This window comes from Xyrauchen texanus, chromosome 1 (assembly GCF_025860055.1).
Source record: "Xyrauchen texanus isolate HMW12.3.18 chromosome 1, RBS_HiC_50CHRs, whole genome shotgun sequence".
NCBI lineage: Eukaryota > Metazoa > Chordata > Actinopteri > Cypriniformes > Catostomidae > Xyrauchen > Xyrauchen texanus.
Window position 1 is genome coordinate 15,755,437 of NC_068276.1, and position 14,908 is coordinate 15,770,344.

At 42.3% G+C, this 14,908-nt stretch overlaps 1 protein-coding gene across 1 annotated transcript; it reads right to left on the reverse strand.

The window, feature by feature from the left end:
* Positions 1-6,690: 6,690 nt before the first annotated feature.
* On the reverse strand, positions 6,691-8,863 carry LOC127650651 (uncharacterized). The gene is made up of 6 exons (XM_052136221.1): positions 8,843-8,863; positions 8,410-8,760; positions 7,921-8,274; positions 7,375-7,500; positions 7,184-7,215; positions 6,691-7,021 (listed from the first exon to the last, which is right to left on the reverse strand). The coding sequence occupies exons 2-6, from the start codon at positions 8,621-8,623 to the stop codon at positions 6,878-6,880; spliced, it is 870 nt and encodes a 289-aa protein (XP_051992181.1). The 5' UTR covers positions 8,624-8,760; positions 8,843-8,863; the 3' UTR covers positions 6,691-6,877.
* Between the last annotated feature and the right edge of the window lie 6,045 nt (positions 8,864-14,908).

Here is a 14,908-nt window from a genome sequence, read left to right on the forward strand (position 1 = left end):
GAAATTCTTTGTATATACTATTTCTCTGTAGAAATGAACATATTTGGGAGGATACTACCTTTTCTAGTATTTTTGACATAAACGGGAGATTTGAAATCAGTCTATAATGAGCCAGTTCTCCAAGATCAAGTTGTGGCTTCTTAATAAGCGGTTTGATGACTGCCATTTTAAAGTTTATTGTGACATGTCCTAAGCATAGCGAGGAGTTAATAATATTAAGAAGAGGTTCTGAGATTACAGGGGATGCCTCTTTTAAGAGCTTAGTTGGTATTGGATCTAACAAACATGTTGTGGCTTTTGATGTTTCGATAAGTTTTGTTAGCTCTTCATGACCAATGACAGAGAAGGATTGAAGTTGCATGTGAGGAAAATGTTAGACACTGTTTTCTGAGGTGCTATGACAGATGATTGCATAATTCCATTTATCTGTAAAGAAATTCATGAAGTCATTACTCTTGTGCTGTGACAGAATATCTGGTTCTGCTGAGGCTTTATTCTTAACCAATTTCGCCACAGTACTGAATAAACATCTAGGATTGTTGTGGTTATTTTCTATGAGTTTACTAAAATATGCGGCCACAACAGACACTACCCTTCCATGTACCACAAAATACTTCTAATTTTGTATTTTTCCACATGCGCTCCATTTTCCGAGCTGCTCTCTTGACAGCATATGTGTGATCATTGTACCATGGTGCAGGGCTTATTTCTTTAATTTTCTTTAATCAAAGTGGGGCGGCAATATCAAGAGTGCTAGAGAAGACTGCATTTATATTTTTTGTTATTTCATCAAGTTCTTCTGGGCTTTGGGGTTTGTTGAGTGTATGAGATAGATCTGTAAGATTATTAGTGAAGCTATCTTTAGTGGTCGAAAGAATAGTTCTACCTGAATGATAACGTGGTGTAGATTGAGTAACATTAGCTGATTGCAGCATACAAGAGACGAGGTAATGATCTGAGATGTCATCGCTCTGCTGCAGAATTTCTATATTATCAACATCAACTCCATATGACAGAATTAAATCTAGCGTATGATTATGGCGATGAGTTGGTCCTGTTACATTTTGTCTGACACCAAGAGAGTTGAGAATATCGATAAATGCTAATCTCAATGTATCATTTTCATTATCTATGAGAATGTTGAAGTCACCAACAATTTAAGCTCTATCTACAGTAATTACAAGATCTGATAAAAAAATTGCAAATTCACCAAGTAAATCAGAATAAGGCCCGAGTGATCTATGCATTGTAGCAAGGACAAAAGACGACAGAGATATTTTTATTCATATCTGACGGTGTCACATTAAGCATTATTAGTTCAAAAGACTTTTATATCCTGTCCACTGAGTAACACCAAAAACTTCACTGTAAATTGTACAGATATGACTCATGTTTATAACAATAACTTGGGGGAGTAGATTCATTTAAACTAATATATTCATCCGTTTTAAGCCAGGTTTCAGTCAAACAGAGCGCATCCAATCTATGATATGTAATCATTTCATTAACAATTAGTGCTTTGGTAGAAAGAGATCTAATGTTTAGTAGCCCTATTTTTATATGATGTATAATTTTAATTTGTTTGTTTCATTCAAGTTTGACCTTAATCACATTTTTTCTAAATGATTTAGTGAGGGTATTTTGTTTGGTAGTTCGGGGAACAGACACAGTCTCTATGAGATATCTAGGTGATAAAGTCTCCATGTGTTTATGTGACCTGTGTGATGTCTCAAGGCAGCTAACAGATGTTCGGATTAACCAGTTTGTCTGCTTTATAGGACAGTAAAGTGTCCAGTGGATGCACACTTTAGAGTAGATCATCTGGGTATTTCTCACCTTCTGTTTTATGAAAACTGAGGATTCAGAGATTCTTGTTATGATTCAGACGAGGGTAGACAAGGAGTGAGGATCTAAATGCAGTTCTTTAATGAGTGAAACAAACGGTGAACAGGATAACTCAGAATGAGTGAAACAAATGGTGAACAGGGTAACTCAGAATAACTAAACAACACTGGAACAAACAAAATATCCACGAGGGGAAAACAAAACATAAACATGAAAAACATCCATGGAGAACACGGGCAGGAGAATCATCCACGGGGAGCAAGGACAACCATTACAATCATTAGATGACCGACCATGAATGAACAAACAACAGGGTTTAAATACAGAAGGGTGATGATGATTAAATTACATACAGGTGAGAACAATGACACTGGCAGTGATGAGGGCAGGGGATTATGGGAAGAGTAGATCGGAACAGGAGACAGGGGAGAAACACAGAGCAGACAACGGGGAATCGTGACATAACCCCCCCTCAAAGAGCGGATTCCAGACGCTCCTAAAAAAAAAAAAGAAAAAACCCACAAAAACAAAAGCAAAATCGTCTGAGGGGTGAAGGGGGGGCAGGCAGACCAAGGATTGCACAAGGGGCAAACAGACAGTCCAAGGGGGCACAGAGAGCAAACAGGCAGTCCAAGGGGGGCACAAAGGGCAGACAGGCAGTCCACGGGGGGCACAAGGGACAGACAGGCAGTCCAAGGGGGCCACAAGACGGGGACTGGGTCAGGAGGCCTGGGAGGTAGCCACAGGACAGGGACTAGTTCAGGGGGCCTGGGAGGCGGCCAAAGAACAGGGGCAGGTTCAGGAGGCCTGGGTGTCGGCCACAGGGCAGGGACAGGTTCAGGAGGCCTGGGAGCCGGCCACAGGACAGGGACAGGTTCAGGAGGCCTGGGAGTCGGCCACAGGACAGGGACAGGTTCAGGAGGCCTGGGAATGGGCGGAGTTGTGGAAGGCGTAGCCGTGGAAGGTGGAGCCGTGGAGGACTCTGGGGGCGGAGCCGTGGAAGGCTCAGGAGGCGGATCCGTGGGAGGCGGAGCCATGGACAGCTCAGGAGGCGGAGCTGTGGGAGGCAGAGCCGTGGAAGGTTCTGAAGGCGGAGCCGTGGAAGTCTCAGGAGGCGGAGCCGTGGAAGTCTCAGGAGGCGGAGCCATGGGAGGCGGAGCCGTGGAAGGTTCTGAAAGTGGAGCCGTGGAAGTCTCAGGAGGCAGAGCCCTGGGAGGCTCGAGAGGCGGAGCCCTGGGAGGCTCGAGAGTGACCTCAGTGGTCACGAGTCCTAGCGGAGACTGGGGAGAAGGTGCCCTCTTCCTTCTCTTTCTCCTTCGGCCAGCAGGAAGCGTGGACATGGGGACTGTCGAGGCTACAGATGCTGGCTCTGGCTCTGGGACGGTCGAGGCTACAGGCGCTGGCTCTGGCTCTGGGATGGTCGAGGCTACAGGCACTGGCTCTGGCTCTGGGACGGTCGAGGCTGCAGGTGCTGGCTCTGGGACGGTCGAGGCTGCAGGCACTGGCTCACTGAAGGTCGAGGCTGCAGGCACAGGCTCACTGACGGTCGAGGCTACAGGCACTGGCTCACTGACGGTCGAGGCTACAGGTACTGGTTCGTTGAACGTGGAAGGCAGAGCCATGGGAGGTTCTGTGGACGGGCCATGGAAGGCGGAGGCTGGGGAGCAGAAGCCTTTCCTCTTCTTCTCCTCCTCCGGGCGGACGAGGCTGAGCACGCTGGTTCTGGGACGGACGAGGCTGGCAACGCTGGCTCTGGAGGCGGAGCCGTGGAAGGCTCAGGAGGTGGAGCCGTGGGAGGTGGAGCCATGGAATGCTCAGGAGGCGGAGCCGTGGGAGGCGGAGCCGTGGGAGGCTCAGGAGGCGCTGGCTCTGGGACGGACGAGACTTCCAGCGCATCGGCCGTGGCAGGCATTGGCTCGTTGGCTGTGGCAGGCGTGGGTGTTGGCTCGTTGGCCGTAGCAGGCGTGGAGGGATAAGCCATGGAAGGCTGGGGGGTGACTACCGTGGGAGGAGAGGTGAAGTCCTCTTCCTCAACACCTACGGTGAATGGTGAGCCGCTAACTCGTAGTGTCTCCTCCACGAAGTCTAGGAGCGTCCATCGAGGGGTCGCCGGTGGCAACAAGACCTTTAATGATTCGTTGAGGTTTCCCCTGAAGAACGCCACCAAGGAGTACTCGGGGAAGTCCGCCACATTTTCCAGCTCCAGAAACTCCCGAATGTGATCATCTTGCGGGCGGTCGTTCTGTTATGATTCAGACGAGGGTAGACGAGGAATGAGGATCTAAATGCAGTTCTTTAATGAGTGAAACAAACGGTTAACAGGATAACTCAGAATGAGTGAAACAAACGGTGAACAGGGTAACTCAGAATAACTAAACAACACTGGAACAAACAAAACATCCACAAGGGGAAAACAAAACATAAACATGAAAAACATCCATGGAGAACACGGGCAGGAGAAACATCCACGGGGAGCAAGGACAACCATTACAATCATTAGACGACTGACCATGAATGAACAAACAACAGGGTTTAAATACAGAAGGGTGATGATGATTAAATTACATACAGGTGAGAACAATGACACTGGCAGTGATGAGGGCAGGGGATTATGGGAAGAGTAGTTCGGAACAGGAGACAGGGGAGAAACACAGAGCAGACAACGGGGAATCGTGACAATACTACTCATTTGACATACTTTATAGTAGGGAAGTAGGCATATTCAGACTTAGGTGTAGTCTCTGTGGGCAAAAGCTTTTTGGTGTATTAGTAATGAGAAGACATATCCTTGTATTATGATTATTTTAAAATATATTCAAATTTTCTCACAGATCCCAAGCATAATTCCACACCACTAAATATTGTGCTGCTGGCCTGTCAGGGAAGACATTAGCTAGCAGTGTAATTTTGGTCTCTGCTGATAAGAATGTCAGCTGTGTCAGAACATGTGGTGAGGTGAATGGTAGACAGGTCACAGTGGTGAGCACGCAAAGCTGGTGGAAATTTCTGCCAAATCAATTGAATGCAGATTCAGTGCAAACTGAGATCCTGAAGGCAATGGCTTTTTGTTCTGAACCCTCTCATACTATCCTCTTGATTATACCATCTGACACAACATTTGTAGAATAGCAATTGGAGGTCATATTAGACCATATGAAACCACATGGAGAAAAGGTCTGGCAGAAAACCATGGTGCCCTTAACATGTGGAGATTTATTAGGAGACAAGTCAATTGAACATCACATTGAAAGTGAAGGGAATGGCCTGGTGAGACTTTTTGAGATGTGTAGGAAGAGATATCATGTTTTTGAGAGCATGAGGAGAAATTATTGCACCCAAGTAAATGAGGAACTGGAGAAAGTTGAGGAAATGTTGGTGGAAAATGCTCTGCTGACTAGCAATGAAGAAGACCAGGGAAGGACACAGAATTCTAAAGAAAGTAAGTGGCTTCGAACAGAGGATGTAAAAAAAAACTACTTTATGAAGAATGGGAGAGGAATAGTGTTATGATTAAAGAGATGCTGAGAACAATGATGCTTCAGGAATTTGTGAAAAGTGAAAGGAGTATAGATCTGCCAACAACTTATATGTTCACAATTTTGCAGTAAATTTTCATTGACCTCAGTGTCTTAATCTCATCATTATGTTTTTATTTTGCAGTGAGTGGAGAGGCATTGAAGACAATTATTTGTCAATAAGCACCAAATAAAAGATGCACTTGACAGGGAATGAAGTTGACAGGAATCAGTTCTTTGTATTAGAATGCACTATATACATAAACACCTGAACGCTCATGGTGAGTTAGAGGAAAAAGTATACTTTTTGAGGAATGTAAAGGTATAATAAATTTTTTAGGCAGTATTGAGTAGCTGGTGGAAACTATTAAACTGTGTTAACACAAAAAGTTGCAGTTTCGGTTCCAGGTACTATAGGGGTTATTTGTAAATGGGCTGGGGCATTCTTTCCTCTCTTTATGAGCTATGTATTGAAGGTTTCTTTGTATAAAGGTGTGAAGAGTGTCAAATAGCAAAGGCTTTGTTTGATTTCCTTGTGGCAGAAATGTCCTCAAGTGCTGATGAATGGCTTTGGCTAAAGTGCACAGCTGGTTTCAGTGGATTGATTTATCCGACTATGGAAGTGTTTGCCGTTATGAGGCGCAGGACATGAATACATCGAATGATGAATAAATGAATGAATGAATAAGCAGTTAAAGCAATTTGATATGCATGGTTTAATTTCTAAAGTAAGCGATCCCACATAGTCTCATGACAACTTGTGATAATTTGTAAGAGATGGCAACATTGTAAAACAATTTAAAGACTTTTATGGTTAAGTTTAGATTTGGAGGTAGGTTAAGGATTTAAGTAAAAAAAACTTTATGATTTTGCCTGCTGTTGGCAAAAGCTACTGGGCCATAGCTAGTGGGGTGAAAGGTGGTAATGATTCTAAAGGCCCAAAGGTTCAGGGAGGCCCACAACAAATTCAAAACTATATTTTTTAATAGGTAAGGGGCCCAGTAGTCCTTGCTGGGGCCCTTTAAAAAATGAAGGAAAAAAAAAAGCTCTCACGATACAATTTCTGATTGACTGGAAATCACATGTATGTGTTTTTAGGGTAATTGTATATGCAATAATTATTAAAACCAGCAACTGACAAAACAAAAACAGCAAAACTCTAGTCTTTGAACTAGCAATGAACATTTTTATTTTTATTAACTAACATTAACAAACATTGATAAATGATGTAACAAATATATTGTTAATTGTTTGTTCATGATACATAATGCATTTACTAATGTTAACAAATGGAAACTTATTGTAAATTGTTACCAGTGATACCCTAATCTGCATTAGCAAACACAAAATATTTTGATATATTAAACAGCAGAAAACTCTGTTAAGCAGACTATATCCTTTTTGAGAGTAGGATGTTAATTGTTAAGGTTATGCTTATAAAATATCAATGTCTGTGTCAATACAGTTCAATATCTGTACATTACAGGAAGTCAAAAATAATTTGTGCCGAAATTGTGTTAAGGCTTGTGATCTCTTGGCTTGTAATGGACTTTACTGTACTCAGCCATCTCTCTGTTGTTTGATGCCCTGGATCTTCTCGAAGATGAAGGAACCGGCACAAAACTCACAGCTGCATAATTTAAAATGCCCGAGTCTCCAATCTGTCACAAACACATTACTCATCGCTTAGGTTTTTTTTTTTTATCCCACTCATCTGTTTCCAAACAAAATTACATTAATATAATTCATACAATTTTAAATAACATTTTATGAGTATGGTTATTCACAGATTTCTCAAATAAAGAAAAGTAAATTCCACTTACCTCACATGACTGAGATTCTGACTTTGTGGATCCTTTAAAATCATTGAAAATCAGAAAATCATTGTTTAACTTTAAAAATGTCAATGAAAACATTCTTAGTTACAGCTGTTAACATTCACATTTGTCTCAAGAATCGGCATTAGAAAGCAAATCTTTTTTCATCAGGTATTAGATGAACTGCTCAATCCTACCTCCATTCCTTTTTCTCCCGTTTTTGCAAAGATCAACAAGTAGAGTAACAGTTACTATCAAAAAAACAACATTGGATGATATCAAGAACAGCAATAGCGGATCCCAAATATGTTCATTCTTGTTGTCTGAAATAGAGAAAAAGATTTGTAAGAAATCTTTCACTTTAAAGATATCTTTTTATCATATTTAGTATTTCATATATATATATAAAAAAAAAAAAAGAATATATATATATATATATATATATATATATATATATATATATATATATATATATATATATATATATATATATATATATATATATAAACAATAGACAATGACAAAATTATATGTTGGTTATAACTATAGCATAGACTGTAATTTATAAAATGTTTACACATTGCAAAAACAATTCAACTGTGCAATTATGTTCTGGGCAGATACATAACCATGACTTAAAAGATTATAAAAAAAAAAAAGTCGCAATTACCAAAGCAGATAGCAAATGGTTATTAGGTATTTTATTTGGGCTACAGGGTTACAGCGATAAAATAAGGGAGTACCTGTGTTTTTCAGTGTAGTTCCATTTCCAAACATTATCTCCCCACATGCCGCAATGGCACAGTAGTAAATCCCAACATCGTCAGAGAGGCTAATGTTCCTCTTAGAGAAATCATAAACACATCTGTGTGTTTTAGAATCTGCCTCAGAGCTCCTTTTACACTGATCATGTCCACCACTATGAGTGTACAATATTGCTGGATGAGAGTCAGTTGCACCATGTCTGAACCAGTAGACACTATGGTCCTCTGCACAGCTCTCAATAAGGATCTTGCACTGGATTTTTACATTGTCCCCTTGACTAACTGGGAGTAATGCTGGTTGCTGTTCAATATTTAAGTCTTTGCTCTCAGTCCCTTGGTAGATGCAAAAATATGACAACAATTACATTTGGTTGTTGTTGCTGTTGTTTCAAATGCCAAACAAGGTATGAATAGTTAATAGTCAACTCAAAATATAAATCTATAAACTGGTAGCAGAATAGATTTTACCTTTAAGTATCAGATATGTTCCAGAGATAAATTCTAATTGATTCAAGAATCCTGTCCCACAGTAGTAAATTCCAGTGTCCTCCTTGTTTGTAGCTGCAATGTTGAGGTGAAAAGTTTTTTCACTCACTGAAACAGTGAATCTGCCATTTTTAAATTCATCCAAAATGCTGATGTCTGTCAAGTAATTGTATGATAGTGCAACAGGCCTAGGCATTTGACCAATGCTCTGTTTATACCAAAATATTGTGTTGGCGTGTTTTTTTGTCAAGTAGCATTTGATTGTCACATTATCTCCCAGCCGAACTGTTTGTAATAATGCAATTTCACTTCTTTGTGTTGGTTGGACTCCAGCTAAAACAGAACATTGAGACTTCTTTAAAACAGTAAATATATGTATGGTATCTTAATGAGAAAAAGGAAATGTGCTACTTACATGCCAAAAAGATAACCAACATTGCCAAAATGATCATGTTTGAAGGAGCAATGGATGTGTGGTCATGCTCTTTAGAAGACTTGCATGTGATACGATTGGTCAGTTTCAAACCAAGACAGACTTGAATAAGAAAGTGATTGGTTGAAAATAAAGGTGGCATCACTCACTACACTCCCCAATTGAAACTTTTAAAAACCCTCTAAATATGAGCTGGTGACCAATACCTTTGTTAACATCTTCTTTGTAATAAGACGTCCAGGGCATGCCAAAATCTGTTTGGGCGACGTGAGGTTATAGTCTTTGCTTCACTGTTACTCATCAAATTTTAGACATGTCAGTCTCCAAATATACAGAAAATAAATATATATATATATATATTTGTTATGATTCATGGTGCAAGCCAGTGGTAAATCTCCAGAACAGAGCGATCCTCATTTAGCAAATAGAACCCTATAAAAATGGGTTAATGCAGTTGTTACCTTAAGATACATTAAATCATGTATTATGATGATAATTAATAATATGAATAATATTTTTGACTTGTTACCACATGAAACACATTTTTAGGTATACTGACAAAACATTTTTATAGTGTACTCCAAGGAAACTCATAAGTTAAAACAAATTTTGTCTAAATATTATTCATGTTCTTGTAAATGGTTAAATTCACCAAATCCTTCAGCACAAAGCAAGAAGTTGCAAGACGAGTTGTAAAATCTGAATTTAACATTTAATGTTTAATTTACTGATGGGAAAATCTATTATAAAGACAACTATGGCCTTTAAACGAGCAAGTATCTAAAATATTTATTATACTGTATATGTTATAGAAATGCTCTAAAACATATAATCTCTTTACTTTATCAGGGTTCTTTATTTTTTCTTTTTACATTCGAGAAATGTTTTTTTATTTTTATTTTTTATGTTTTTGCTTTCCAGATAATACATAAAGCAAATGCATATAACACATATAAACACACCACATATTTGAACTTTCCACAATTCTGAAATGTATTTATTCATGTATTTATTTGAAGAGCCTTATCATGTTCAAATTAAAATGTTTGTAGTTTGTCTTGTTTTCTTTAAGATAGCAATCAGGAAAAGAATCATCAACCACATCAGCACCATATATAGTAAGTGGAAAACAGGTCGCAGTTCGACGTCCATCCTCTGTGTATGTGAGAGTTGGTGAGTTAAATAATAACAATGTCTGTGAATGTGTTCTGCGGTCACAGTGTTAATTCATTCGGAAAAAAGAATCAGCAGAACTCTGTGCATCATTAAACCTTTTCCTGCAAAGCCGGTGTAGGTGGGTGATTGTGGCAACAACAACATATCAACGTGTGACTATGTGGGGGGAAAAAATGACTTGTTTAAAAATAGATAACATTTTTCCACAGATGCTTAAATGACGTTGTATAAATAAAAAAATTCAGTTGTTTGAATTTGAAAGTTTGAATCTCTGGTTATCTTTTTATCCTTACAGCTTTAACTTTATTATGACTATTAAATTACATATGAACAATAACCAGGGCCATTGCTTAAAGTCAAGGGGCAAGAGACAAAATTGTTCTGGGTGGGTGCCCTCTCCCCTGAGTTCAGTGAATATAATCTATAGAAAACCTTAGATGGCCCTACAGAGAATGTATCTTCTGCTGTCAACCATATTATACCCACAGTTACTAATTATAAGGCATGCTTTTTACATATTTACTGCACAATATTTACACTTGACTTAAGTTTATTTAGAAGAAACCAGTGGTTGTGACTATTAAATCATTAAAACAATTATAAATAGTAGATTGATTACAAATATAATAATACATTTTTTAATAATACAAGTCATTATTATAGTATAATTACTATAAAATAGTACTCTTGCCTTCCTGTACATTTTTGAAACATTTGTCTTGTTGCAATAATACAATGATTTCTTAGGTTTCAGCTCCTCCTTGAGGATGGGCTTGAAAAAACATTTAAATATTAAACTTGAGATCATGAAACCAAAGCAGAGCTGACTGTGAGATAAACTCAAACTAAATATTAAATTTTTTAAAATGTTTTATTGGAGGATAATTATGAGATGGACTAAGGTTATTTAAGGTTATTTTAATACCTATTGCATTTTCTATCCAAATTGAAGTACACTTACTCCAGGGAACTAGCAGTGTTGTCAGAGGCTTTAGAAAATGTTTTTCTGGCCTAATGTAATGTAGCCACGTGGAGAAATTTCATGTTATTTAACTCTAGTAATAAATTGGACATGGCCCCTTTAAGACATTTGTAGCACCCTCTTTAAGGTACTCACTCATGTTAGAAATGTGAGCACATACACTGTGCAAGAGAGCTCCCGGTTTTGTTTAATGGTTTATAATACTTTTGGTAAATATCGAATTTTACACAAAATGCTCATAATTGCATTATATATGTGTTCAGAAGTGTTATACGTTAAAAGTCAGTGTTTGTTATGGATCATTTTTGAAGGATACATATGAAATGCATGTGTTGAGTTTGACCACATTTTGGTGCACACACAAGGATTGAGTATGTCAACTTACTACATTTACATTTACATTTATGCATTTGGCAGACGCTTTTATCCAAAGCGACTTACAGTGCACTTATTACAGGGACAATCCCCCCGGAGCAACTTGGATTAAGTGTCTTGCTCAAGGACACAATGGTGGTGGCTGTGGGGCTCGAACCAGCGACCTTCTGATTACCAGTTATGTGCTTTAGTCCACTAGGCCACCACCACTCCATATGGTGTATTAATCATGTCTTATTTAATGATTTATAGTGTTTTCAGTTTAGTGAATAAGTGTATATGTGAAAACATGTGTAATGAGAATTTTATAGTTTGAACTGTTATGCATGTCCTTAAACCCTGGTTAAAATGCATAAAATGCTTTGAGTGATTTAAGCATGTGTTAAATGCATACGATGCTTTGAGTGGTTTGAGCACGTACTTAAGTGCATAGGGTGCTGTGAATGATAAAAGCATGAATTAAGGTGATGTATGCATTTTCTTTTGACATTAGCATCTACAGCAGGGGTGCCCACACTTTTTTGTGTGATGATCTACTTTTAAATGACCAACTCAATAAGATCTACCAACTAAAAAACGTCTAGGTTACGAATGTAACCTCCGTTCCCCGATGGAGGGAACGAGACGTTGTGTCGGATAAGCGACACTAGGGGTCTCTCTTGAGCACCTCTGATCTATGAAAAAAAGCCAATGAGAAGTTGGCAGCTAGTATTTGCATACCCCACCCCCGGATATATGGGTATAAACGCGAGACAAATACTAGAGTTCATTCAGGATTTTTCTGAGGAGCCGGAAATGGTCCGGCCACTACAGCTCAGCGACGTGGCCAGGAAGGACACAACGTCTCGTTCCCTCCATCGGGGAACGGAGGTTACATTCATAGCCTAGACGTTCCCCTTCTGTCGCTCTCTCCACGTTGTGTCGGAGAAGCGACACTAGGGGTCCAATTTAAATTACGCCATGCGCTGAGCCGTTTACGTGGTCTGACACAGGAGCGTGCCAGACGACCAGCTGTATCAGACTACAAGTACCATTCCCCAATGCCCCACAAAAGTCCTCAGAATCCTTTTGGTTACCCTGACAGGGGAACAAGGTGACGCTTGCCAACCTGGGAACGGGCCAAGCCTGGCTGGGCCTCTTTTCTCTCTATGTTTCTTGCATAGAGCAATAGACAGCCGGGGCCCTTACACGCACTGAGGGAAGGGGGTCTTACCCAATTTCCTATTCTTTCAGGGGGAAAAGACCCTGTGGAGACCACCCCTACCCAGCTGGGGAGGTAAGGTGGTGAATACATCACATGTGTTTTTAGGCGACACGTGGAAGTGGCGCAGTGGTAGATCCAGCCTCAGCGAGGGGGGAGTTGCTACACAGGGCGACCGGTGGGCAGTTGAAACTTACCCAAGTTGATTACACAGTGAATAGGTGCTCCTCACCCTGTGGAGCACCTATTCCAGTAAAGGGTAGATTTGAGTACCCGCAGTGGATTGGGTCGGCAAGTTCCTCCGCCGAACTGCGGACCCATGAGGGCTAGGGAGGAATCAACCAGGGATTCGAGTTGAGTGGAATCTCCTGGGAAAAAAAGACGCACAGTTTTACCTCAAGCGAGGGAAAGGGTGCTATATGCAAGCGATTCACCCGGCCAGCCCATCAGCGTGTTACCGAGTTCTACTGGCTCGGACCTGAGAAAACACGGGATGAAACTGACTCAACCCTGAGATTGTAGTATCTCGTAAAGGTGTTGGGTGTCGCCCAACCCGCTGCTCTACAAATGTCTGCCAGGGAGGTATGGCCTGAGTGTGATAAGCCAATGAAATGGCATCTACTACCCAGTGGGAAAGCCTCCGTTTTGGAGACAGCGTTTCCTTTCCGCTGTCCCACAAAGCATACAAAGAGCTGCTCAGAGTGTCTAAAACTCTGCGTGTGGTCCAGATAGGTACGCAAAGCACGTACCAGACACAGCAATGACGGGGCTGGGTCTGCCTCCTCCCGGGGCAGCGCTTGCAGGTTCACTACCTGGTCTCTAAAGGGCGTGGTAGGAACCTTGGCGTGGCGGTCTTAGTATCACATGAGTGTCTGCCGGACCGAACTCCAGGCAAGTGTCGCTGACAGAGAACGCTTGCAGGTCCCCGACCCTCTTGATGGAGGCAAGCGTGATCAGCAGGGCAGTCTTAAGAGAGAGGGCCCTGAGTCCAACTGATTCTAGCAGCTCAAAGTGTGGTCTCTGGAGGCCCGTGAGGACTACCGAGAGGTCCCAGGAGGGGAACAGGCTTGGCCGGGAGGGATTTAACCTCCGGGAGCCTCTTAGGAACCTGATGATTAAGTCGTTCTTACCAAGGGACTTGCCGTGTACTGCATCGTGGTGGGCCGCGATAGCAGCAACATACACCTTCAAGGTGGATGGGGACAGCCTCCCCTCCAACCTCTCCTGCAGGAATAGGAGCACTGACCTAACTGCGCACCTCTGTGGGTCTTCAGCCCGGGAAGAACACCAATTTGTGAACAAGCACCACTTCAGGGCGTAGAGCTGCCTGGTGGAAGGGGCTCTGGCTTGGTTGATCGTGTCTACGACAGTAGGTGGTAGGCCAGCTAGATCTTCCGTGTCCCGTCCAGGGACCAGACGTAGAGTTTCCAGAGGTCTGGATGCAGATGCCAGAGCGTGCCCTGCCCCTGAGAAAGAAGGTCCTTCCTCAGGGGAATTCGCCAGGGAGGGGCTGAAGCGAGGAGTACGAGGTCCGAGAACCAGGCCCGGGTGGGCCAGTATGGAGCCACTAGTGTGACTTGCTCCTCGTCCTCCCTGACCTTGCACAGCACCTGTGCAAGAAGGCTCACTGGGGGAAATGCATACTTGCGCAGCCCCGTGGGCCAGCTGTGTGCCAGCGCGTCTGCCCCGAGGGGAGCCTCTGTTCGGCCATACCAGAGCGGGCAGTGGGAGGTTTCTCGGGAGGCAAGGAGGTCTACCTGGGCCTTGCCGAATCGTTCCCAAATCAGCTGGACCGACTGGGGGTGAAGCTTCCACTCTCCACTGGGCAAGCGTTGTCATGACAGCGCGTCCGCTACCACATTGAGTTTGCCGGGGATGTGAGTGGCACGCAGCGACCTGAGTCTCCAAAGGAGGAGATGACGGGTGAGTCGTGACATGTGGCAGAAGCGTACGCCGCCTTGGCGATTTAAGTACACTACCGCAGTGGTACTGTCTGATCTGATTAGGACATGATTGTCTCGAATTAACGGGAGGAACTGTCGCAGGGCAAAGAAAACAGTCAACAACTCTAGGCAATTGATATGCCAGCTCAGCGGGGCCCCTCTCCAAAGGCCCGCAGCTGAGTGCCCGTTGCAAACGGCGACCCAACCCGATTTGGAGGTGTCGGTAGTGACCAGGACGCGTCGGGACACCTGCTGCAGGGGCACTCCTGCCCGTAGAAAGCAGAGGTCTGTCCAGGGTTTGAGTGTTTGGCGGCATGCGGGAGGTGATTTTCACACGGTGCATGCCGTGGCGCCATGCTCGTCTCGGGACT

Coding starts and splice junctions, on each gene's coding strand:
- LOC127650651 (XM_052136221.1), bottom strand. CDS start 8,623: ATGCCTAGGCCTGTTGCACTATCATACAATTACTTGACAGACATCAGC. Junction 8,275..8,409: donor AACATATCTGATACTTAAAG/GTAAAATCTATT, acceptor GCATCTACCAAG/GGACTGAGAGCAAAGACTTA. Junction 7,501..7,920: donor AACTACACTGAAAAACACAG/GTACTCCCTTAT, acceptor TCTCTATTTCAG/ACAACAAGAATGAACATATT.